The 26,701-nt window shown below is 44.2% G+C and overlaps 1 protein-coding gene across 1 annotated transcript in view; it reads right to left on the minus strand.

The window, feature by feature from the left end:
- Positions 1-26,701, minus strand: part of CPSF1 (cleavage and polyadenylation specific factor 1) — a 2,236,766-nt gene that overhangs the window by 1,156,074 nt on the left and 1,053,991 nt on the right. Inside the window, exon 16 of the mRNA XM_044069873.1 lies at positions 7,415-7,495. Within this exon, the coding sequence (XP_043925808.1) occupies positions 7,415-7,495 (81 nt within the window). The remainder of the gene's footprint in view (positions 1-7,414; positions 7,496-26,701) is intronic.

Below are 26,701 nucleotides of genomic sequence, written 5' to 3' on the forward strand. Positions count from 1 at the left end.
TTTCCTCATATGCAGTCTTGCATATGGAATTAGTAAAATGCAAGAGGCCATAAACCCCAGGGCTTGCAGTATTTTCCTTGCAGATAGCTGGGGTTTTGTAGCCAATAGTTTGAAGTAGGTTGTCAAATAAACTTGTTTCTCCGTAGTGAGGAATGCCATCTGGGAAGTTGTGTTCAAGCTTGCTCCCAGGAATACAATCTGTTGGCAGGGTACTAGGTGAGATTTTTTTTTCGTTGATGGTATACCCCAGAGAGGTTAGAAGTCTCTTTATGAATGCCAGGTGTCGTAATAGCAAGTTCTGGCTTTCTGCCTGAATAAGACAATCGTCCAAGTATGGGTAAATTTGAATATTTCTATGCATGCAAAATGCAATGGCTGGAGCTAGACACTTTGTGAATACCCTGGGCGCAGTAAATAAGCCAAATGGAAGTGCAGAGAACTGATAGTGCATGGAGCCTGCCCTGAAACATAGGTATTTCCTGCAAGATTCCCTTACTGGAACATGGAGGTAAGCTTCCTTTAAGTCCAGGGTTGCCAGCCAGGCATCCTTGGCTAGCACGGAAAGAAGCTGTTGCAGAGTTAGCATTTTGAATTTTGGAACTACCAGAAAGGTGCTGAGAATAGAGAGGTCCAGGATGGGCCGCCAGGAGTCGTCTTTTCTGGGTACCAGAAAATGTCTTGAATAAATACCTTGTCCCCTTTGTTCAGCTGGGACAGGTTGAATAGCCCTGATATTTAGAAGAGAGAGAACCTGCTGTTGGGCCTCCGCCCATTTGGTTTGGGGACAGGTCTGGTCAACCATTTGGGGTTGGTAGTGTGTGGAGGTGGAATCTGTATCCTTGGGAAACAATATTCAAAACCCGTTTGTCCTGGGTAATGAGTTCCCAGTTTATTGCATGCAGGGTGAGCTTTGCTCCTAAGGGAGCAGGTAGTTGAGAGCAGGGCTTGGAAGGGTTAAGGTTAAGTCATTGTGCCATTTTTCCATAGGGGGGTGGCTTATTACTCCTTGTTTTGGAAGTGGGAGCCCCCACTGTTTAGGTCTGTGCGTAGCTTGAGACTGTAACCTAGGTGGTCTGCTGTTCCTGGGTTTGGACTGAGAAGGCCTAGAAGAGGCTGGAAAGGACCAGTTCTTGGAAGGCCAATGACTACTGAATCTGGGAGGCTGCACTTGTAGGAAATCTTTAACATTTTGCATAGAATGAGCTTTTTCCTCCATCCTGTTGAGGACTTCTGCTTTGTTGCCAAAAAGGCTGTCTTGGTTTAAGGAAGCATCCAGTAATTTAGCTTTTACATGATCTGGCAAGTTTTGTTCCTTAAGCCAAGCATGCCTTCTAATTACAGACCCAGTGACAGCAGCCCTGCAAGATGCTTCTAAAGCGTCAAAACCACACTGCAAGGTATGTTTACCAACTTATTCTGCAGAATGCATTAAATCCTGTAATTCTTTATGTTCAGTACAGTCAGGAATCAACATAATTTTCTGTTTAAGTAGCCCCATAACATGCTGCTGATACTTTAACATATGAAACTCGCAATTTAAAGCCCTAATGGCCAAAGTAGCAGAAGTGTATACCTGCTTACCCCATCTGTCTAAGGCTCTAGAATCTCTATCAGAAGGGGTAGGATTTTTGGCAGCAGTAGCCTTAATGCCTTTTGGTCCTTGGGAAATGGTCTCTGGATCCGCAGAAGGATTCTTGAAGAGGAACTTGTGAGAGTCAGGTACTCTGTAGTACCTGTCAGGTTTTCTGGGAGCTGGAAGCAAAGTGTCTGGGGTAAGGCTAGATTCCAAGAAAGCATCATCTACAATGTCCAGAACAGGAGGGATTGCTAAAGGCCTGTGTTGAGGTAGTAGTAAGAATTCCCTAAGTGTCTTTTTGGAGTCAGAGTAATCCTGGCTTTCCCAGCGGGAAAGCTCCCTAAGAGTGTGCAAGGTTTCCTCAAAAGAAAAATTCTCTGGAGGGGAGACAGAGGGAATAAGAGTCCTCTGCATCAGAATCCTCATAAGTACATAAGGGCAAATCCTGGTTATCAGAAGGAGCAGAAATATCAGATTGCTGATCAGAAGAATCAGAAAGAAAATCAGTTCTCGGTCTCTTAGAGGGGGAAGGCTGGCTTCCCCTAATTAAGGTAATAAGGTCTTCAGCCATTCTAAGCATTTGTTTTTTAGGCATATGGGCCTGACTCTGCAGTTTGGTTGTCAGTTTTCTAGGCGTGGTGTGAGTTTTTGGCTTGGATGAAAACGATGGCGTCGGTTTAATATGAATGTCTGTAGGCCTGAATACACCTTCAGAAGCCGGTGCCTGCACAGCGGCTCCGGACCCATCCAAGATAGAGACATCTGCAGGTTCCATAGTCGAAGAAGTATCTCGCTGCATACCAGACTCCGAATGGGTCTCAGTAGAGGCCTGCGAATCAGAAGTAGCGGGTATCAGGGGCTGTGAAAGCGCCTCACTGAGTACTGTCAGACTGGAGACTAGATTAACGGAAGCGTCATCGGCAGTTTTGGACCTATGCAGCTGTCTCTGTCTTTATCCTTATGTTTTTTCGGAATAACGGTAGTCTGATGGCTTGACAAAGCCATTTCGGAGTACACAAAACAAGTACAAAAATAATTATCTGCAAAAATAGCCCAACGGTGAATAGTTCGGGCGTTAAACAGGGCACAAAACTGACAACGAGGGACGTCGTGGTCTGGGCCTAAACAAGGGATGCAGTAGGAATGAAAATCTTTATGAGGTATTTGCTTTCCACAGGTAAGGCAATTGTTAACTTTTACTGACATCAGTTAGAGCAAGAAAAAGGATCCCCAACAGGGTACTTAGCTTTTTTGAAGACTTAGGGTTTGAAACTTGAAAACGAAAATTTCAGGAGTCGGCCCACCGGCAGTTGCAAACTGCTTCTGCTTCGGGCACCGTACGGCAAGAAAGACTGGGGTAATGGCGTCAGCTGCATGTTTTATACCCCTGACGAACTGACATCAAGGAAGAAGCGACAGCATCCGACGTAGAAATCCGAAGACTCTGGTATTCAGGCCGGCTGAGGGCTACCTGCAGGCAGATAACCCAAATTTGATGACTGCAACAGTGAAACATGAAGAACATCTGAAGTAGCCAAGAAGTAAGCTTCAGACTGGCCAGATCTGGATGTGAAATCACATCCGGAACTGGATACAGCATCCAGGGAGGTCACAATGCATGAGACCACAGAGAAGGGAACCATACTTGGCGAGCCAGAAGGGGGCAATGAGGCTGACTGATCTCCCTAGCCGTTGTGCTTTCTGAATGAGCTTTGGGATCAGGGGAAGCAGAGAATAAGCACAGAAAAGACTGGAGGGCTAAGCAAGAACCAAAGCGTCTCTGGGAGCCTTACCAGGAGGGGGGAATCAGAGTGAAGCACTCACTGCACTTCACAATGGAATGAGACGCAAAGAGATTGCAGCAAGGCTGACCCACTTTAGAAAGATCTGTTTTGCTACTGAAGGATTCAGAGACCACTCATAAGGGATCAGGATAGACCTGCTGAGCCTGTCTGCTAGAATGTTGGACCTCCCCGGAATGTGCGTTGCCACCAGAAAACAGATGGTAAATCTCATGGCTTCGGAACAAAGGGGATAAGACCTGGTTCGCCCCTGTTTTTTGATATACCAGACTACAGACATGTTGCCTGTCTGGATGGCAACTGTCCCTAGGGAAAGATGGGCATGAAGAGCTTGCAACACCAATTGCACTGCCCTCATCTCCAGGACGTTGATGTGCAAATGGGTCCACGTGCCTTGGACGGTCCTTCCCAAAACTGTCCCCCCATCCGAGTACGGAGCCATCTGTTGTCACCGTGATCAGTGGGGAAGGGAGAATAAACAGACGACCCCGAAGAAGGTCCAGGGATTGAATCCACTAAAAAAGAGAATCTCTGCAGGCTCGGGATAGACACATAGGATGGGACAATGGTAGACCTACAAAGGACCACTGGACTGCTAGAGTCCATTGAAGCACTCTCATGTGTAACTGAGCTCTGTGTAAGAGGGTGATCGTGGCCACCATGGACCCTAATGTCCATAAGACAAATTCTGCTGGGGGAGATTGGGCTTGAATACACAAGACATGATGTTTGAGGGACTGAAGTCTGTTGGATGTCAAAAAGACCCTGGTCTGAATGTTGTCTAACCAAGTTCCAATGAAATACAGAACTTGCACTGGTTCTAACAGGAACTTGTTGAGCTTTATGGCGATGCCCAGATGGTGGGCCACCTGGATGAGGAAATCCCTTGCTTGGCAAAGTCGATGGCTGGAGGGGCACCAAAAAGAACCTGGAACAGATGCCTAATCCAGACTGATCTGGGGGGGATGGGCTGAATGATTTGTTTTTAGAGCAGCTTGGAAATTTCCTGTGCTGCTGCCTCCCTTTGCGCAGGTGAACGTCCGTGAGGTATTTGGCCGGGATTGGCCTTTGAAAAAAGGGATTGAGTATCCTCTGGATATAATTTGCAACACCAAATGATAATCTGTAATTGACTCCCAAGCTGTTTGGTGTAGTGAAAGTCGACCCCCAACTGCCTCCATAGATGAGCAGCCAGGCAACCTTTCAGGGCTGCTGTGCAGGCCTGTTCGGAAATGAATCCAGAGACCTTTGGTTCCTCGGACCTCCTCTATTGTGAGAGCAGTGTCTGTTGAATCCCCCTCTGCCTATGGGGGAGGGTGAGTCCCGAGCATCCTGGGAATAACCCTGAGACTTCCAGAACCACTTTCTTCAGCCCCCTCTGATTCCTGGAGAAGGATCATTGAGGGGTTTGAAGTGGATTCCAATGGCAGACAGAGTCTTCCCGTCCTTCTCGCTCTGGACCAGTGTGTCGCTTACCATCTTTCCAAAGAGAGTGGAACCATTGTACGGGGCATTTGTAAATGATGCCTTGAAGGGCTCAGAGAAGTTACAAAGTCAGAGTTAGGTGTGACGCCTGATGGCAACACCTGCTCTGGCAGCTCTAGCGGCACCCTCAGTAGCATGAGATAGAAGCTAAACAGAGGTAAACCTTCCTATCCTCCGTCAACATGGACCCTGGGGTAGACTCAGTGAACTCCTTCACTAGGTCTTGCTGCAGTCTAATAACATGTGCCATGTAGTTCAGAAGATGTACAGAGAACGTTGCTGAAGTGTAGACCCACTTCCCAAAACAGTCCAAGGCCCTACACTCTTGGTCCGGCAGATGGACCATGTAGTTCTCCTGTGCAAGCTCCTTCTTGGTGGTCGCCACCACCATCATGGCTTCGACAAGGGATCACTTCGACCAGTGTGGTTTATCAGAAGGGGAGCAGAGGACCTTATCAGGGCATTTCGGGATAAGTTCCACCATGTTGGGCTCCTTCCACGCCCGAGATGTAACAGGGTCCACCAGAGGAGCCACGGGACATACGCCCAGGAAGTCAAGGGTCCAGGGCCAAATGCCTCCAAGAACACCGACTCGTCAGGGTTGGGTTTTTTAAGCAGACAACCCCCCAATGCTGCCGCAGGATCTCCATGAAGTCTCCAAAAGAGACATCCTCTGGGGGTGATCAAGGGAACCCTTTCCTTCCTCCAAATAGGTGTCCTCCATGACAGACTCCGGCAGGAAGTCTAAGTGTCTCCTTTTACATGTGCATTTTCAAGGAACCTCCTGGGGGGAGGTCTCAAAAACATCCAGCTATTCCTGTGGGGGAACTCCCTAGGGTGGAGAGGAAGCAGGCTGTCCCTGAATGGCAGAATGGTGGAATCTGGACCCGCGACATAGGGAGCCAGGGTGGAATCAGAGGATGAGATCTCCAAGGGTCTCGAAGGGATCAAGAAGACCCTCTCCACCATGTCAAAGGTATAAGGAGAACGAACCCCTGGAGCTAGGGCTACGATCGGGTCCGTAATCCTCTGGATCAATGGGGAAGCCGGAGCCAAATCTCAAGGCACAGAGACTCCAAGTAGAAGGTTTGGCTTCGAAAAACCCAAAGCCGAAACTACTCCCTCGGATCCTGTGCCGAGGCTACGGCTCTGAGCTCGTCGAAGCCGACCTGCACAAGGAAATGGTCGGTGTGGAGGTACCAGGTACCGTCTGCACCGACTCCTTGACGCCGAGGGTCCTCGAACCCAAGGAATCCAAAAACAGGGGTTGGATTCAAGAAGGGAGTTATCAGGATGAAAGAGGACAGCATGCCCCCAGCCCTGGAGAGGGAGGGGGCAGGCAAGACTCCCATCTGTATCTGTGTGTGGATGAATCTCCACACCATCCTGTTCACCTTGGTTTGGAGAGGCTGTGGGTGGACCTAGCAGAAGAGGTCACCGACACCGGTCCCGACAGATGATGGGGTGGAGCCGACACTGCACTGGTGAATGGCTCCGAGACACCTCTGGCTCCGGGGAGAAGCAAGTGGAATGGAGCCATGGGGAATTCGAGCCAAGGCCCAGGTGAGATTTTGCCACAGATGCGGCCGAGGAGGGGTGGTTGGGTGGACCACTTCATCGGCCTAACCCGGTACTTGCGCTTCTCTCCATCCCCAGTCCTCTTAGCTGGAGGTTGAGTCCCAGAGGCCAGGGTGGAAGGGGGACCAGAAGTAGTTGAAGAGGAAGCTTGGGCCTCCACAGTGGGAGGTTAAAAGAGGCCCTTAAGAACAGGTTTATTCCTCCTGTCAATCAATGCATGGGGATTGAACCCAGTGCAGACCGAGCAGGAGGAACTGAGGTGCAGAATCCCTAAACACAAAACACACAAAGTATGGCCATCCACAGGGTAAAGCTTGTGGCCACACTCTGTGCACTTTCTGAATCCAGGCTTGGGTGTCTCTGCCATGAGGATGGAGGCAGAGAACCCAAAGCACTCACCCACACACAGATGAGAGATAGTAGAGGAGTACCGAAAGCGGGAAAAGTTTTATTTATTTATTTTCTAAAGTATCAACGCCTGAGTGCAAAGTGCAAGAAAAGTGAAAGGGGAGAGAAAGGACTAAAGACAGCTAGAAACCCTCCAAAAAAACATACCCAAGAAATCGCTTAGAGCACAGACCTCAATGTGAACATTAGACATGGCAAACGAGATCTGAAGGAAAGAAAGCGACAAGGGCATTATGGGTAGGGGAGGACCTTAGAGCTCAGATCCGATGCTGGAGAAATGATGCAGAGTCTGATCCGTCCTGGATCCGTGTCCCACAGGTTGAAGAGCAAATGAAAACAACAACTTCAGATTAAAGGTTATTTGTGGAGATCTGCTACCCAGGTGGATGTGTAGATGAACTCTGCCCAGTGGGACACACCCACTTAAATAAAAATACATGCTTACAATAGAAAACAGACTAGAAACAATCTTCCAAACTAATAGAGAACTATCAGTATGTGGCTAACTGCAAAATGTTGTTAAACACATTTAAGCACTCCTGAATAAATGGACACACCACCTTACCTGTAAAACTGAAAGGGCACCATTCTTCCCGTAGCCAGAGCATACCACTATCTCCAAGTCTGGTTCCAGACTATTTTGAAACTACAAGGGTCAAATATATGTGAAAATGTTAGTATTAGTTTTCAAAAGAAAAGTTCAGCCAGACACATTTCAGACAATGGCTGCATGCAATAAGTGATTATAAACCTAAAAGCAATAAATTCATGTACCCTTGCCTTTTTGAATAATCCACACTTGGTCAGCGACACACAGTTTATACAATGAGTTAGTAATAACTAACCAGGAGAATTAACAAAGATAAAAAGGTTTTCACAGTCAGCTACCATAAATCTAGACCTTAAGCTTCTTAGTAAGCAGTTCAACATACAATGAGCCCCTCTATCACATACAGTTATTGGCCTAATTTTTGACACAGGAAGCTCTTTCTGAACATAGGATAAATGTATAATCAGACGGCACACAATGAGGTCCTCCTTGATTTTCCATCACATCTTTCCTGCACAGAAGACGGAGAGAAATTGATGGGAACCTCAAGGAAAATAGACAGATTACACCACCATTCCTCAAGGAGAGTAAGGACCAGAAGGTGAACTGCTGGATGACACGTCCTAGAACACAGCTGTATACCATACTATAACTACTGTTGAAAAGCTTTATTTTTGAGCAGTGATGAGTGGTAACACACAGCTACAGAGTGGTGAATGATCACATACATAAAGCTGCACCGAGCATGCTCAAATTCTGAGTTTGAAGTCACAAAAAAAAAAAAAAAAAAGCCAGAGTATCACAGAAGTGATCCTCAGTGAGACTCATGATAAACAGAAGTTACCCATATCTGTGGAGACATGATCTTTGCAATCAGAGAAGCTGTAACAATAACTAATAAAGAGTTGAGCTAATTTATTTGGGAGGGCAACAGGGCAAGAGTTAAGGGAGATAAGTTACCCCCCCCCCCTTAGAAATAGGTAGTTTAGGATTACCCAATTTGAAGGAATAATTTAGAGCTCTGCAATTAAGGCATACACACATAAAACAAGCAGAAAGTTATTAAGCAAAGTGAAAAAGGTTGATGATGAAACAGGGAACAAATTTGAGAAATAGGGATAAAATAGTATTTTGGATGCAAGTCCTTAAAGAGAATAACAACCAACATACAAAATACTATAAAGTACCAGGAAAGTATTCTAAAAACTAAACCAACAGTGAAATGGAAAAAGTAGATTTTATCAATAGGGAAGACTGCAATTAGGGATACAGAAAACAGACAAGAGGGGCTGGCATTTACCAGAGAAAATTAGCAAATGAACCAAGTCATTGGGAGCAAATAGCTAAAAGGGAAAGATAATAGAGTGGAATGGGGCCAACCAGAAGACTGATACCAGAGAATAGGCTAAATGAAAGGGATAAAGGAGTGCTAGAACAGGGTCTAATGTTAAAAAGGGATAATTAGTGAAGCAAATAAAATACTGCATAATAAGTATAAACAGCTTGGAAAGATGGAATGGAAAGGCGATGTACAAAGGAACAAAGGGATAACATTTTCATGGCTTCCTAGTATGCAAAAAAGACCAGAAGACACAAGATTTTTTGCATGGAATTGTTTGCATAGGTATGTTTATACCCCAAGCTGACTTCACAGAATTATTTGCTCAGATGGATAGCAAATGCTGGAGATGTGACGGGAAAGAGAGGTAATTGGGAACATGTTTTTTGAGAATGTCAAGAGTTGGCAAATTTAAACATTCCCTTCAGAGTAATTTGTCAAAAATGTTAGGGGAGCAAACTGCAGTAACTAAAGAAATAATTATTTTGAGCTACATCATAGGATCTGAATTGCCTACACATAAGTAAGGCCTTACAACGTTTAATGCTATTCTCTGCCAAAGAAGCAATTACTAGAAAATAGAAGTCAAAATCTAAACAAAGTACAGCTGAAGTACTGAATATTATAAATGATATTAAAGAACTGTGGTAGAATCTTTTGAAAAGTGAAGGAGAAAATTATATATAAATAAATGGGATTTGTGGGAGCAAAACATGCAGAATAAGGTTCAGGAGGAGTGAAGTTTAAGTGAAGGCTGGACTTCAGTAATTTATATAATGTTGGCATGCATGACTGTTACAAACAAAACGTATGCATAATGCATAAAATGTTCATAGGTTCATACTAGGCTATCTGCCCTAGTGCATTTATAAGCCTAGCCAGAATGTGTTTGGCTTTCGCCACCCATTTTAAATTTATTTTGCTATGCCCTTTTTCGAGGTTAGTATACTGTGCCTCTGTCTAACAGTGACACAGAAGTGATACCCAGGGTAAACCTACGATCTCCCATCCATTCATCAAGATTCGTCTTGAAGAGAGTCAATGAGGGACTCTGCCTAACCTGGACTGGGATTTTATTCCAGAGTGAAGGGAGCCTCTGGGTTATGAATCTGTCCCTCCAGCAAGTCCTATTTATTTCAGTGCTGAGGTTCAAGTCTCTCGAGCGCGTAGCTCAATGGGATTTGGATTTTCTGAGGTGCAGCATGTCCATTAATTCCGGGTTGGACATGGCTTTATACGTCAGGCACAGATCGCCTCTGAACAGGCAGTATACCACTGAGTAGAGCTGGAGTTTCTTTAACCGGGCAGCATATGGCATCTGTTTGAGCCCTTTGATCCTCTTGGTGAGGTACTTTTGGGGTCTTTCCAGTTGCTGCAGGTGTCTGGGTAAGGTACATCCCAAAAGGCGCATTGTACTCAATTATGGGCCTGATGAGGGATGAGTAAAGAGGCACGATGACGTCCCCTGATCTAGATGTGAATCCCTTCATGATTAGGTGGGCTATATAAAATGTTTTTCTAACCACTTTGGCCACGTGGTTGTCAAATGAGAGATTGCTATCAACTTGGGTCCCCAGGTCCCTAATTACTTCTTCTGTACTTAATGGATTACCACCTATGTGGTAATTTGTGGGCACTTTGTTTTTGCCAAAGGGGATGAATATACACTTTTTGGCGTTTAGCTTGAGGCCATGGCTCTGGCACCAGTTGTCTGTTTCTATGAGGCCCTTTTGGAGGATGCTTGTGTCGGCTGGAGAGTCGATTATGGCGCCCAGTTTGCAGTCATCTGCGAACTTGGTCAGCCACAGTCCTTCCGTGTTGGCCTGTACCTCCGAGAAATATATACCGAACAAGAGAGGTCCCAGGACTGAGCCTTGTGGGACACCACTTGTAACTGGTTTGGAGTCTGACATGGCTCCAGCAATTCTAACCATGTGGGTTTTGTCCTTGAGCCAATTTGCAATCCATCTAGTGACATAGGGGTTTATATTTAAGCTGGTGAGCTTACCTATAATGCCCGAGTGGGGTATTGTATCGAAGGCTTTTGCGAGGTCCAGGTAGGCTGTGTGGACCACCTTCCCCTCGTCAATGGCCTTGGTGACTGTTTCAAAGAAATCAACCAGGTTTAAGAGGCAGGATCTGCCCTTAACAAAGCCAAACTGGGTAGGATCCAGTGTTTGTAGGTCCCCAATATCTTTATTTATGAGGTCCATGATGATCCTTTCCATAGCTTTGCAGACCAAGCTAGTCAGGCTTATGGGGCGATAGTTTCCAGGATCTGTTGAGGCACCACCTTTATGGAAAGGGACCACTGTTGCTGTACGCCACTCTTTGGGCACATATCCTGTAGTAAGGCTGAGATTGAACAGTAGTTTTATGTTTGGGTTTAGCTCTTCTTGGAGTTCATGTAGGATGCAGCCCGGGACACCGTCTGGTCCCATTGATGCTGTGTTTTTTGCTTTGGAGAGGGCGGCTCTTACCTGAGCATCTGAGATGTCAGGGGTCAGCACTCTGCTGGGATAGATATTTGCCCTTTGGTGGGGGGGGAGTTTGCGCTGAACCTGACAGCTAGGATGTTGGCAATGTCTGTGGGTTCGGTGTATTTTTTGTCATTTTGGACTAACTCTGAGCATATCTGGGAATTACCACCCAGGTTCCTAACATAACTAAAGAAAGCCTTGTGATTATCCTTAGTGCCCTGTGCAATTTTTCTCTCGAAGCTGGCCTTAGACAATTTTATGTGTGCCCGTAGTTTTTGCTAATACTGATCAGTGATGCCTTCCCTTTTTGGGATTTTGATCTATCATTTAGTAGCTTCCTCCTTCTATTGTATAGTTTGTTTATGGCTGGGGTCCACCAGACAGGACGTCTGCCTTTGGAGGATTGGGTCTTGGTTTTATTTGGGATTGCATGATCCATGCATTCCTGAAGGTGTTCATAGAATGCATTTATAAAGGATTCTGCGGTCTGGGCCGTATTTTCCACAGGCCCGGGGGCTTTGAAGGATTCCACCTCAGTTTTGAGGAGTGTGAAATTTGCTTTAGAGAAGTTTTTCACTGTGGTTTTCTGGGCAGGGGGTGTGATCGGGATGTGAATATCCAGTGAGATTAGTTTATGGTCTGATCTTACCAGTGAGGAATACACTTCTGGTCTGGAGCATAGAGTCCCCATGTTGGTGATGATCAGGTCCAGTATGTTTTCCCCTCTTGTGGGAGTGGTAACAAGTTGTTCCATAGCATTTGAGTTTATAAATTCTATGGACCTTTGGGCTAGGGTGTTGGAGCTAGAGTAATGCTCCCAGTCTATGTTTGGGTAGTTGAAGTCGCCCAATATAATGGTGTTTGGAGAGACCTTCATATTTTCCAGTGTTCTCAGGAAGGCCGAGTGGGGTTCCTGGGTTTGGGAGGGTGGTCTGTAGCAGGCTATAAACTGGAAGGCAGTTTTACCCACTGTTAGTTGCACATGGATAGTCTCTGATGCTTCGTGCTTTGCCACCAACCTGGAGATGTGGGTATCTTTGATGAATATCGATACTCCCCCTCCTTTTGTGGTTTGGTCCAAGTTTTGGGGCCGAAAAGCATGGTATGAGGTATAACCTGGTAGTGCTGGGGTGCTCTCGGGAGCCCTGAACCAGGTTTCTGTTACTGCACAGATATCGATGTTCTCCATGCTAAGGAGAGTTTAGAGTGCGTGCATCTTGAGGTTTAGACTTCTGGCGTTGAGTAGCATTACTCTTAGTTTCTTATCCCTTGTGATACCTATGGAGGTGGGTTTGTCTTTTGAGCCTTGCCTAAAAAAGGCACTATGGGGGTAGCAAGAGCCTTTGCCAATATCCGAAAGCCCAGGGTGACAGGTGCAAGCCGTCCCTAGCGAAGCATCGTGGCTTGTCGAGCATATCATCCCAAGCTGACAGGCATTGGATCCCCTTTGAATGACACCAGTACTTAAGCCAATTGTTGAAATTGATCATCTTGTCTTCATATTGTGGCATCATTCTTGGTGAGGGTAAGATGCTACTCAAGGTCAGGGTCATACCGGCCTGGGCTACATGCTCAGAGAGCTCCTTTATGTCTCTTTTCATGTAGTCCAGGGAGGTACGTCTTAGGTCATTCACACCAGCATGGACAATGACTGAGTCATATTTGTACTTGCCTTGGAGTGACCTGAGTGCTTGTGTTATGTGGCGGATCCTAGCGCCAGACAGGCTGCTCACCGTGACCCTCTCCTTGTTCAGCCTGGTGAGCGGGACGTCAGTGTGCCTGACGATAGAGTCACCTATTACAAGTGTATCAGGTGTGTTGTTTAGTCTTAAGGGCTGTGACTGTTCGGCACACTGGCTTTGTGAGATATGTGTTGCACGTGTTTTGTTTTGGGGTAGCGGCTGCTTGAGTGTCTGCTTTGGAGGTCTCTGCTGCTTCGGCAGATCTTTATTTAGAGCCTCCGAGTATGTTTTTGTGTGATTATGTGTTTGGTTTGCTGTCGTGGTAGGTCTATGTGAGACTGAAATTGTAGTGAGTGTGGTTTCCTTCTCCTCCTGACTGGTTATGCCACTACTGAGTTGAGAGAGCTTAGGCTCCAGTTTGGCTATATGGTTGCATCTCTCACATGTGTTGGAATTTGTTGGGAGGAGGAGAGGGTTGTCTGTGTACATGAGGCAGTTGTAACATTGCCTCAAGATTCCCAGATTCACCAGCTGGACTGGAGAGGAGATTGACAACTCACCTTTGGACATGCTAGAATAATATTGGGAATTCCTTAATAATTGAAAACCAGGGCCAGTGGGGAGTGAGGGTGTAGTGCTTTTAATTTTTAGTGCAGACTTATATAATTGCTTTAGTGAGCAAGTGCCAGGTAACTTAAGTGCAATGTGTTACAGGTAACTTAAATGCAAAAACGACAAACAGCAACTTTCTTTCAAGTGAAACAAGGAAATAAGTACAGTAAGCAATGCAGATATCAGTAGTGATCCACAGAAGCACTGAGAAGCCGCGTATTAGGTGGAATTAGCGTTCCAGGGAAATAACAAGCAAACAAACAACAAGCATATAAACAAAGCTAGATTCAGCAGGCCTGGATCTAGTCTATGCTACAGCAAACAAAGTGTACCAATTTCAGTAAGATACAGTTCAAATATTCAGGCACTACAAACCTTTAACCAGAAATTCCCAGCTCAGAAGGGCAGAGTCCAGCCTCTTCTCCCACAAGAGTGCAGACCACAAACCTTCTTAATGTAAAATAACCGGCCTGAAGCCCAAGTGCTTAAACCAGAACTAATACACTTTAAGAATAACAGACACTGGGCTCTCAATCAGCAGTTCCCAACTTAGAAGGATGAAAGCTACCTGTCCTGCCACCACAGTGCATGCCACAAACCTTCCTAATGTATAACAACTGGTCTGAAGCCCAAGTGCTTAATCCAAAAGACTTGGAATGATAGCTACACTTTAATCAAGTTACTACCAAGCAGTAATAAATACAATTGAATACTTTAGAGAATGCCTGGATTAGTGCTCAAGTTACACAAACAAAGCTAGATCCAGCAGGCCCGAATCCAGTCTATGCCACAGCAAACAAGGCGCACCAACCTCAGTAAGAAGCAGTTCAGATATGCATGCACTATAAGCCTTTAAACAGAAATTCCCAGCTCAGAAGGGCAGAGTTCAGCCTCTCCTCCCACAAGAGTGCAGACCACGAACCCTCTTAATGTAAAATAACTGGCTTGAAAGCCCAACTGCTTAAACCAGAATTAATACACTTTTAGAATAACAGACACTGAGCCCTCAATCAGCAGTTCCCAACCTAGAAGGATGTAAGATACCTGTTCTGCCACTACAGTGCAGACCACAAACCCTCTCAGTGCAAAACAACTGGTCCGAAGCCCAAGTGTTTAAACCAAAAGGCTTAGAATGAGTTACACCAAGCAGTAATAAATACAATTGAGTACTTTTAAGATGATGCAAAAGTAAAAAAAAAGTAGGTAGAAACACAAATACAGTAAAAGCAGATGAATTTTTTTTTTTTTTTTTCTGAATAAGTGCTGAGATCAAAGAAACAGATTTGAGTGCTGAAACTAGAAAACTGGCTAGTTATAAGAAAAAAAACTAAGCTAGAAGGCTTCCCTCCAACACAGAAGGGCTTGGGGGCTCAGAAGCCTACAAATAGTCTATACCACTTAACAGGAAAGGCAGGAAACAAGCTTAATTTTTTTTTTTTTTTATTTATTTTTTTTTTCTGTTTCCCAGATGCTCTCTTTGTACACAGTAGGAGTGCCTGAAATCAGAATATGATCTCACTGCACTCAGTTGAGTGAGCAAATGAGATGGGCCCAGAAGGAGTATCCAAACACAAATTTACAAGAGGGGAGGGCAGTTGCAAGGCCACTAAGATTAACACCAAAACAAAAACAGGGACGGTGGGTGGGACTAACTGAAGAGCAGAGTCAAAACTTCCAGTTCAGTTAATATTCCTTCCACACAGTTAAAATCAATTTAAATACTGTATTTTTTGGGGAAAAAAAGAGCAGATAAAGGTACTTAAATTCTCTTATACGTCCAGTTGAATACAGCAAGTCCTTAGCCGGCCAAAGCTGAGGTTTTTAAGCAGAAAATATTTCACACTGTACCACTTAAATAGGCAAGGACAGGAAATCAAAAAATGTGACTACCCCCACACCTGTAATTACTAGCAAATAAAGTTCAGCAAACACTGACTAACTTCCAGTTCAGTTAATATTCCTTCCACACAGTTAAAATCAATTTAAATACTGTATTTTTTGGGGAAAAAAAAGAGCAGATAAAGGTACTTAAATTCTCTTATACATCCAGTTGAATACAACAAGTCCTTAGCCGGCCAAAGCTGAGGTTTAAGCAGAAAATATTTCACACTGTACCACTTAAATAGGCAAGGACAGGAAATCAAAGAATGTGACTACCCCCACACCTGTAATTACTAGCAAATAACAAAGTTCAGCAAACACTGACTAACTTCCAGTTCAGTTAATATTCCTTCCACACAGTTAAAATCAATTTAAATACTGTATTTTTTTGAAAAAAAAGAGCAGATAAAGGTACTTAAATTCTCTTATACGTCCAGTTGAATACAGCAAGTCCTTAGCCGGCCAAAGCTGAGGTTTTTAAGCAGAAAATATTTCACACTGTACCACTTAAATAGGCAAGGACAGGAAATCACTACAGTTTGCTTTCTCTTCTATTAATGTATATGTACTTTGGTCATTGTGTAAAATGGTATTTAATACATATGTTTAAAAAAATAAGAAACAGAAGTTGAACCAGATCTAGCTCTGCCATTTCCTAGTTAAACAGTGCATGAGAAAATTGTCTCACTATAACATCATGCCATAATAGTGTGTGATAACTTTTCTACAAACCTAGTAAAACAGAACTTTTGAAAGAGGGAAACTCTAATCCTCCCAGCTGTCTTAATGGATGCCCACACATAAGCTTGTAAGGCTGCAGTCATCATCCACATAGCACAGTCATTTTATTCTGTTACCCTGCACATTCGGATTTTTATTCTAACAAGGCTAATGAATGTTAATGTCTTAGTGGCATACCACATGATGACAAGTTAAGAGTCAGGTCTTATAAAATTCAAAACAGCATAGCACCAGGACTAGGAACATAAAATAAAAAGCCAAATGAACAAGGTAAAGGCACATAAAGGCAGACATAGGATGCGACACTTCCCTTACTTACTGCAATAAGTAAGCGACTCTTAACAAATAAACTGTTGTATTTTAAGCATAAATAGATGGGAAAATACAAGTTGTGTTTCTAAATTTCAAGGGAAGGCCCACCAAGCAACTATGGACCTCAAATTATCTCTGGATTTGGAGATTTTATATAATTTACAGTGCTTTAACAGGACTTTGGATACTGCTTTGAAAAGTGAAATGTTCCATGTACTGGCATTTGTACGTAGGTCCACTGTCTCTGTCATGCAATGCAGCTTCCATGCCATATGTGGTTTATTCTCAATAGGATCTGATTTTTTGTGGGGAAGCTGCCTGAAATGGTCATCTTCAAGTGAATTTGTGACTGTTGCTGCAGTGTCTATGGAACTAACAATTTTGGCTGTGGCTAATTTTTGCAAGTCAGCTATTTTAGCCTGTTTCACTGAGTGCTCTTTGTACTGTCTGGCAGAATCATTTCAGCAACTGTTTACTATTTAGAAGTTAGTTTTACATGCTCGTTGCAGTGCAATATTTTCCAATTTTATTATTGCTTTGAAATGTCTGCAAAATTTTAAGTCAGGACTTTGCTTAGCAACCATTTTTGTTTTTATAGTGACTGTTTATTTGTTAAATCACTGTCCATCTACCAACCATTTTTCAGTTACACTTTTTGTTATTAATGTTAGGAAGATTTGCCTACTGCACATTTATTTCAAATTGTTATAGTTTGTAATTTGGTTCACTTGCACTGTATTACATTATTTGAGGATATTGTTTTTTGTAAAGTGTACAGGAATTTAAGCACTATAATAAATGTGAACATGAAAGTACAGCTGTGTAAGTTGCACTTACCCAGAACAGTAGATGTCTGAATTCTTCACTGCTGCAGTAGTCTATGGGTTGTATCCTGCCAAGAATATATAATCCAGCCCCCCCCCCCCCCCCCCAGTCACTCTTCTGGCTGCATATAGACTAATTCCTATTGGAGGGAAGTAAAAAAGCAGCCCAGGGTTTCTAAAAATCTTCAGGACTTTTTTGTCCCAAACGAGAATAAAGGGGAGCTAATCCTGAAACAATCACAAATGCTGAAACCAATGAAAGACTAACTGCAACAACAATTTCAACAACAGAAGTTGTAACCCAAAGCAATCATGTACACAAAGAGGTGTGATGAGTGGGTGTGGCTACTGTTCGTCATTCTTGCAGCTGCATTAGCCTATGGTTAGAGCACCAAAGCTTAACCCCCCTGGAAGGAGGAAGGATAACAGTCCAGCAGCCTTGAAGAAGGGTCCCTGCAAAGCCTGGTCTAAACCTAGAGAAGGAATCCAGTTTGTAGTGCTTTTTAAATGCATGGATGGAGGACCAAGGGCCTGCCTCTAGTTCTTCTAGAGGCTATCCCTTTCCAATATGCCACTGAAGAAGCTAAGGCCCTAGTAGAATGGGCCCTAACTCTGCCGGGAATGGTTTCACCATGTTAGGAAAAACAGCACACAATAGCAGAGGACAACCATCTAAAGGTAGTCTGTTTAGACACAGGTTGATCTTTCTTACACCATGTATATATAGGAAACAAACAGCTGGTCAGCTTCCTGAAGGTCTTGATTCTGTCACCATAATACCCGAGTTGCCTGTGCACATCCAAGGTGTAAACAATCTGCTCTCCGTTGTTTTTGACTTTGAATAAAAAAACTGAGACAGATGGCTTGCATTAAAGTGAACTCTCAGACAAACTTGGGCATGAAAGTGGGGTTACTCTGCTGTGTGACCCTACCTCTATGGAAAACCAGATAGCATTCCCTTACCATAAGAGCTTGCAACTCGGGTACTCACCTTGCAGATGTCAGAGTAACAAGTAAAACAGTTTTCCAAGTAATGACCCTCAACTCAACCAAAGAGGTAGGATAAAAAGGAGACAAAGCTGGTTTCTCCAGCATAAAATACAGATCCCAGGATGGATGGATATGTTTACAAGTGGGGGGGAGCTCATATGCAACTCCCCTTTCATAAAATGTTTTACCAGAGACAAAAAAAAGTAAGAGGGGTTCCATGGGCAGACAAGCTGAAATAGCTGTTACATGCATTTGATAGATGTATTTGTAAGGCCACAAATATTTAGGGGTACAAACTCCCTGATGGGATCCTGGTTATTAGCCAAGCACTAAATAGAAAAGCTTTTCCATTTGCCAACATACGACATTCTAGAAGCAGGCTTTCTCGCATCCTTTAGTACTTGCTGCACATATTCATGAAAAAGGTGCTTAAAAAGGTAGCAAAACTGAATCGTCCAGGCAACCAGTTGCAGGTGTTTGATGTGGTGTATCCAACACATGTCCTGTATGAGTAGATTCAGTCTGTCAAAATTGTGGTAACTGCCCTTGGCCCACTCTCTAACTAGGGAAAACTAATTTTGCCTACGCCAAACGAGTCACCACAGTGATTTTTGACAAATTTTTCTGAATCTTCAACAGTACCTTGGAAATCAGTGGAAAGGGTGGAAAAGCATACAAGAACATCCCTAATCAAGAGAATGAAATGGCATCTGTTCTCCAAGAGTGTTTGCAAGGACTCCTGAAAAGTACAGTTGTGTACACTTACCATAAATGTAGATGTTAGAGTGTATTCACTGTTGCAGTCATTACATCTAGGTAATCTGCTGGCAGATTGCCCTCAGTCGGCCTGAATATGAAAGTCTTGGGTCCTGCGTTGGCTGCTGTCTCCTCTTCCATGACGTCAGGTCGTAAGGGGTATAAAACATGCAGCCGATGCCATTTTATTCAGTTTTTCTTGCCCCAGATGTCAGGTGCCCCCCAAATGGGGAGCAAAAATACATATATATATATATATATATATATATATATATATATATATATATATATATATATAAATAAATAAATAAACAGTACTATATATAAATGCACTTTTAACAACATAAACTTTACCTTCATCTAAAAACAAATACACCACAAAGGCTGTAGAATATAGTGAAGGAAAGAGAAGTTATAGAAAAGGGGGGTGGCGGGTGGGTAACCCGGACTGCAACAGTGAATACACTCGAACATCTACATTTATGGTAAGTGTACACAACTGTACTATGTTCTTCATGTTTCACTGTTGCAGTCATTACATCTGGGTAGAATCCCAAAGCTATGGATGGGAGGATGGAACTAAATAGCACTAGGAGCGGCTATGAGGCCCTGCAGAACTGCAGTGGCAATGCCTGCCCTGGATTTGGAGAAGAGAGGCAAATGATAATGCATTGTGAAGGTATGAACAGAGCTCCAAGTAGCAGCTTCTAGAATGTCTTTGGTTGGAACTCCTCTGAGAAAGGCTGCTGATGTAGAGGCAGCCCTGGTGGAATGTGACCGGATTCCCTCGGGTACAGGTTTACCATGGTGCAAGTAGCAGAAACGAATGCAGTGGCTCATCCACTTAGAAATAGTCTGCTTTGATACAGCCTTCCCCTCTGATCCTGAAGCAAATGCCAGCAGTAGTTGCTCAGACTTTCTTAGAGATTTGGTCCTGTTTAAGTAGAATCTTAGTTGTCTGTGTACGTCCAATGAATGCAGAATCCGCTCCCCCTTGTTCTGCGGATTTGGGTAAAATGTTGGCAGGTGAATTGTTTGGTTAAGAGCCACACTGGATACCACAACTTAGGCATAAAGGAAGGATTGGTCCTGAGGGGCACCCTGTCTGGGTAAAATGTAATAAAAGGCTCCACAGCCATGAGAGCCTGTAGCTCTGAAACCCTTCTTGCTGAAGTGATTGCCAAGAGGAAAGCTGATGTTCTTCATTCCACATTGCTGCAGTCCTAACTATTGGGTAGTCCGCTGTCCAGTCGGCCCGAATACCAAAGTATATGGCTGACGTCGGTCAGGGCGCATTAGACTGACGTCAGTACGTCAGGGTACTAATGCGCATGACCGACGTCATATCCTCAGTCTTTTTTGCCGCATGGTCCGATGCAGAAGCAATTTTGCGAGTGCAGGTTGGCGTTCTGAAAGTTTCTGAAGTCAGAGTTTCAGACCGAATCAAAGTTGGCTAAGTATCCCGTTGGGGAATATTTTGGTTTTTTCTTGCCTCAGTATTTAACCGGATGTCAGAAAAAGTGAATAACTGTATTTCTTGTGGGAAACAGATACCTCATAGGGATTACCATACTTTGTGTATACCTTGTTTAGGGCCTGAGCACGACGTTGTTGGATGCCGCTCTTGTGCTAGATTTAACAAACGCACTATTAAGAGAAGGTTAGACTGTGCCAGGTTAGTTTTTGGGAAGCGTTGTAATTATAAAATGCCGTCGGAGGCTCCGGCCCGCTTCGCCAAAAAGCGCAAGGACAAAGCAGCAAAGCCTAGAGTGGAAGAACCGACAGTCCCAGACGCCGGATCTTTAGAAGGCTCAGTGGAGCCGGAGGTTTTGCCAGGTGTTTCTTTGGAGTCTCAGGAGAGACTTTACTGTTACAGGATGTATCCTCAGGAAGTAGGCCAGGCTGAGGGGCTTCTCAGGTGGCTGTTCTTCCTCTCTTCCTAAGGTGGTTAGAGCCTCCCCTTCTGTTTCCAAGGCTTCTTTGAGAGGCAGGCCAAGTTTAACTTCAGTGGGGGTTTCTCCTAGTGCTTCAGGGTCTTTGCCTAAGAAACATATGCTTAAAATGGCAGAGGATTTGATTACTATGATTAGAGGTTCTATGCCCCTCCTGATAAGAGGCCTAGGGTGGAACCTGAGTTTGAGAGTTTTGAGCAATGTTCGAGGCTTCTGAGTCTTCGGCTGAAGACTTGCAGGAGTATCCTCCTTATTCTGATTCTGATGTGGATGATTCTACTCCTTCAGCTTCTCCTCCTGAGGATTTTTCATTTTCAGAGACTCTGCATTCCATGAGGGAGCATTTTAAATGGGAAGGTCAAGATTTCTCTGATTCCAGGTAGAGGCTAAGGGAATTCTAGTCTATTCCCCAGCATAGGCCTTTAGCTATACCTCCTGTTCTGCATGTCGTGGAAGATGTTTTGCAGAGGCTTCCCTCAATCCTGATTCTTTGCCTCCTGCCCCAGTTAAACCGGATAGGTACTATAGGGTGCCTGAAGCTCATAAGTATCTTTTAAGAGTCCTAGGGCAGACCCGAAACTGTCTCTCAGGGGCCTAAAGGTGTGAAGGCCTCTGTTGTTAAAAATCCTGTTCCTCCTGATAAAGAGGCAAGGGCTTTGGATAGATGGGGAAAGAAAGTGTATACTTCTTCCACTTTAGCCATGAGGGCGTTGAATTGTCAGTTTCACATGTTAAAATATCAGAATTATCTCCTTTCACAATTGAAATCTAAGGTGGATGCTCTGGCAGAAGGTATTGAGTGTAAAGAGTTGCAGGATTTAGTTCATGTGTCTGAACAGGTGGGTAAACATTCCTTGCAATGTGGTTTTGATGCTGTGCAGGCCTCCTCGAGGGTGGCTGCCACTGGTTCTGTTCTTCGTAGGCATGCCTGGTTGAGAGATCAGAATTTAGCTGAGCATGTTAAAACAAGGATTTTGGATACTCCTTTGCAGTCTGATGTGTTGTTTGGTTCGCCTGTGGAAGCAGTCTTAAAGAAAATGGAGGACAAGGCTAAGTCTATGCAAACTGTTAAGGATTTTTGCAGGTGCAGCCTCCAGTTTAGTAGAAATTGGCCTACTAAGGGATGGACTTATCCTGCTTATGATTCCCAGTCTAGGGGTAGGTCTAGACGTGGTAGGGGCAGAGCTCAAGGTTCTTTTAGGCCTAGGACAGGGAGTTCCCCTGCTCAGACTTCTGGTGAGGGCAGGGGTCAGTCCTTTCGTAAGCAGACCCAATGACCTGCCTTTTCAGCTGCCAGTACATTCTCGCCTGGCAGCACCTTTGGGAGGAAGGCTGTCTCTTTTCAAAGAAAATTGGGATTTAATTACCCAAGACAGATGGGTTCTGGATATCATTCACCACGGTTACAGGTTTTATTTCCATACCATGCCTCCTTTCAAAGGCATGCCAGACATTCCTCCTCTACAAAGACAAGAGGCTCACAAGCAAATTTCTCTGTTGCTCCACATAGGGGCCATTCAGCCAGTTCCTGTGCCAGAAAGGGGCCTAGGATTTTATTCTCGCCTGTTCCTAGTACCGAAGAAGGGGAACACGTGGAGGCCAATTTTGGATTTATCTATCCTCAACACTTATCTGGACATTCCCAAGTTCAAAATGTTGACGTTACAACAGCTTTTACCTCTGCTGGGCAAGGATCACTGGATGGTAACTTTAGATCTCAAGGAAGCTTACCTTCATGTGCCTATAAGACTAAGTTGCAGGAAGTATCTGCGTTTTCGAGCTGGAAATTCTCATTATCAGTTCTCTGCATTGCCCTTTGGCTTATCCACTGCGCCCAGAGTATTCACAAAGGTTCTGGCTCCAGTGATAGCTTACTTCAGGCTAAAAGGAATTCAAATCTATCCTTACTTGGACGACTGCCTGATTCTAGCTCAAGAAAAGGAAGACCTTCTACAGCATTTGGATTATGTCATAGCAGTGCTAAGATGCCTAGGGTATTCTGTGAACGAAATAAAGTCCAGTCTAGTACCCTCTCAAGACATGTGCTTTCTGGGTGTGAGACTGAATACAGCAGCCCAGATGGCCTTTTAACCCCGGACAAACAAAAGAATCTTTCCAGTTACTTCCATCAACTATCTCTTCAGTCCGGGCTGACTGCAAGGACAGTCCTTCAAGCCTTAGGGTTCATGGCATCTTGTATTCTGGTGCTTCCCAATGCCAAACTGCATATGAGGAAGCTGCAATGGTATCTCAAAATGTATGGACACAGCACTGCCAGGATTTGGACACTGTCATTCAAATAATACCTTGCATTCAAAAGGAATTTTTGTGGTGGGCTCAGGAATGTCACCTAAACAAGGGACTCTCTGTGACCCGGCCAGAGGCGAGTCAGATTCTAACGACAGATGCCTCAGACATTGCTTGGGGAGCTCATCTAAATGGAAAGTGGATACAAGACAAGTGGCCTGCCAGACTACAGCATCTACATATCAACATGAAAGAGATGTTAGCAGTCCAGTTTGCATTAATGGCTTTCAAGGAGTTACTTCTTCCAGGGCAGGTGTTGATTCTAACAGACAACACAACTGTCATGTGGTACATCAACAAACAAGGGGAACACATTTTTAGCCATTGTCCAGGCATCCTATCATTTTATCGGAGACTGCCCTCAGCTAGCATCTAACTCTTCACGCAAGGTTTCTGCCGGAGCACAGAACTCCTTAGCAGATGTGTTAAGCAGACAAATCATGGATCCCCACAGTGGAAACTGGATCTTCATGTATATCAAAATTGACAGTGTCATGGGGAACTCCAGACATAGATCTGTTCGCTTCTCCACTAAACCACCAGCTGCCAAAGTTTTGCACAAAGAGGTTTCATCACACAGCTTGGAAAGTGGATGCTCTTTCTTTCAGTTGGAAAAATCTTCATGTGTATGCTTTTCCACCTCTGCCTCTTCTCCCAAAGGTGCTTCTAAAGGTCAGACAAGACAAGCCAAGGATGATTTTAATAGCTCCAGATTGGCCTCGGCAGCACTGGTACCCATTACTGAGGAGTCTGGTAAGGAAGCCTCCATGGCCTTTACCCTTGATTCCACACCTGTTGTCTCAGAGGGACGGTCACCTGCTCAATGTCAAGCTTCAATCTCTTCATCTAACAGCCTGGCATATTCTGTTTTGAAAGACAGCAGGTCTCAACTTCCTCAACAAGTTTTAAATGTGATTATGGAAGCCAGAAGACCTAGTACAAGGAAAGTGTACGAGAAAAATGGAAGAGATTTTTATTTTGGAGTGCAGCAAAGAATTTGGAGATTTCTGAGCCTAATTTGAGTGTGGCTCTTCAATATCTTACTGAGTTATTGGACAAAGGTTTGTCTTTCTCTTCCATTAAGATTCATGCTGCAGCAATTTCAGCTCACTATGATTGTGACCCACCATTGTTTTCGCATCCTTTGTTCAAGCAATTTCTTAGAGGGGCAAAGAATATAAGACCCCCGTAGAGCTCCTACTCCTGCTTGGGATCTCAATTTTGTGTTGGAGAAACTTACTCTACAACCTTTTGAGCCTCGGCTACTGCTGAATTGAAATATTTGTCATGGAAGACTGCTTTTTGTTGGCCATTACTTCTGCAAGAAGGGTTTCTGAGTTGCAGGCCCTTATGGCGGTAGAGCCTTTTTGATTTTTCATAAGGATAGGGTATCTTTACGTACTAATCCTTCCTTTATGCCTAAGGTGGTTTCTAGTGTGGCTTTAAACCAAACTATTCATTTGCCTACTTTTTATGCAGATCCCCAAAATAAAGGGGAAAAGATTTTGCACACTTTAGATGTACACAGGCAATTGCGTTATTATTTGAGCAGGACTAAGGATTTTAGGCAGTCTCAGCAGTTGTTTGTTTCTTTTGCTTTGGGTTCAAGAGGGCAAGCCTGTGTCAAAACAAACTATTTCTAGGTGGATTGGGTTTTGCATTGCATTTTGTTATTCCCATCATGGCAAGGAGATTCCAGCTGGAATTAGGCCTCATTCCACTAGGGCTACTGCCACTTCTACAGCATTTCTAAGGGGTGGCCACTAAGGATATTTTGGAGGCAGCTACTTGGAGTTCAGTGCATACTTTCTCTAAGCATTATCACCTTCCTCTCTACTCTAAGTCTAGGGCTGGTTTTGCCACAGCTATTTTGCAAGGCATGTTGTCAGTTCCTGCTTCCTTATGATTTGCCAGCCTCCCTTACCTCTGCTTTGGGATTCTACCCAATAGTTAGGACTGCAGCAATGTGGAATGAAGAACATAGTACAGTTTTGTACCTACCATAAATGTAGATGTTCGAGGATCCACATTGCTGCAGTCCAATTTACCCTCCCTCCTTCCCTCTGTGTTTAAGGGTGGTTGTGTAGGTGAGGTTATATTCTGGTAATTTTGTATATATTGTACATATTTTTGGTGCAGGTATGTTTGGAATTTTTGGTTTTGGCCTTAGCTTTTCAGGGTCTTCTGACATCTGGGGCAAGAAAAGACTGAGGATATGACGTCGGTCATGCGCATTAGTACCCTGACGTACTGACATCAGTCTAATGCGCCCTGACCGACGTCAGCCATATACTTTGGTATTCGGGCCGACTGGACAGCGGACTACCCAATAGTTAGGACTGCAGCAATGTGGATCCTCGAACATCTACATTTATGGTAGGTACAAAACTGTACTTTTTCCAAGATAAAAATTTAAAATCCGCAGTAGCTGCTGGTTCAAAAGGAGCCAGGGTGAGTTTTTCCAGCTCAAAGTTGAGGTCCCATGCAGGAGTTGGTGATCTTCTGGGAGGCCTTAAATTTTTGGCCCCTCTAAGATACTGTCTTAGCAGAGGATGAGAAAAGAGGGGAGGCTCCGTGTTGTAATGAGCTGACATGGCAGAGGCACGGATTTTTATTGAAGAAAAAGATAGGCCCTTGTTAAGCATCTCAGTCAAGTATTGTAAAACTTGATGGATATTTGGTTTTGCTGTGTCCGTTCCTTGTGCATGGTTCCAAGCACAGAATCTCTTCCATTTATCAGCATAAGCTTTCCTAGTACTAGGCCTTCTGGCTTCCAAAATGACATCCATCACAGATTTACTGAAATGTGTTGTTTGAATAATTAAATGATCAGCCATGCTGCAAGGTTCAGAGTTTGGAGCGGAGTGTGCAGAATTTGATTGTTCTGCTGAGACAGTAGATGAGGTATTTGAGGCAAGTACCAAGGAGGAAGTTGAGACATATTCCTTAGAATTGGGTACCAGTGCTGGCGAGGCCAGTCCGGAGCAATCAGGATCATTTTTGGTTTTTCCTGTCTGACTTTTAGTAAGACCTTGGAGAAAAGAGGCAGAGGGGGGAAAGGCATAGACTGATAGGTTTGTCCAACTGAAGGATAGGGCGTCCACTTTCGATGCTTGTCTGTAATAAGACCTTGTACAGAATATGTCCAGCTGATAATTTTGGGGAGAAAAAATAGGTTTATGTCTGGACTCCCCCATTTCTGTGTTACCATGCTGAAGATTTGTGGATCCAGTTTCCACTCATGTGGGTCCATAAGATTTCTGCTTAGGTCGTCTGCCAGAGTGCTTTGTTTTCCCGGCAGGAATTGAGCTTGAAGATGTACTTGGCAAGTCAAAGCTGTGTTCCACAATGCCATGGCTAGTCTGCAAAGGGGGTAGGAATGTGTACCCCCCTGCTTGTTTATGTACCACATAATCGTGGTGTTGT

This window comes from Protopterus annectens, chromosome 4.part0 (genome assembly GCF_019279795.1).
Source record: "Protopterus annectens isolate FY-2018-M chromosome 4.part0, PAN1.0, whole genome shotgun sequence".
In the NCBI taxonomy this organism is placed as follows: Eukaryota; Metazoa; Chordata; order Ceratodontiformes; family Protopteridae; genus Protopterus; species Protopterus annectens.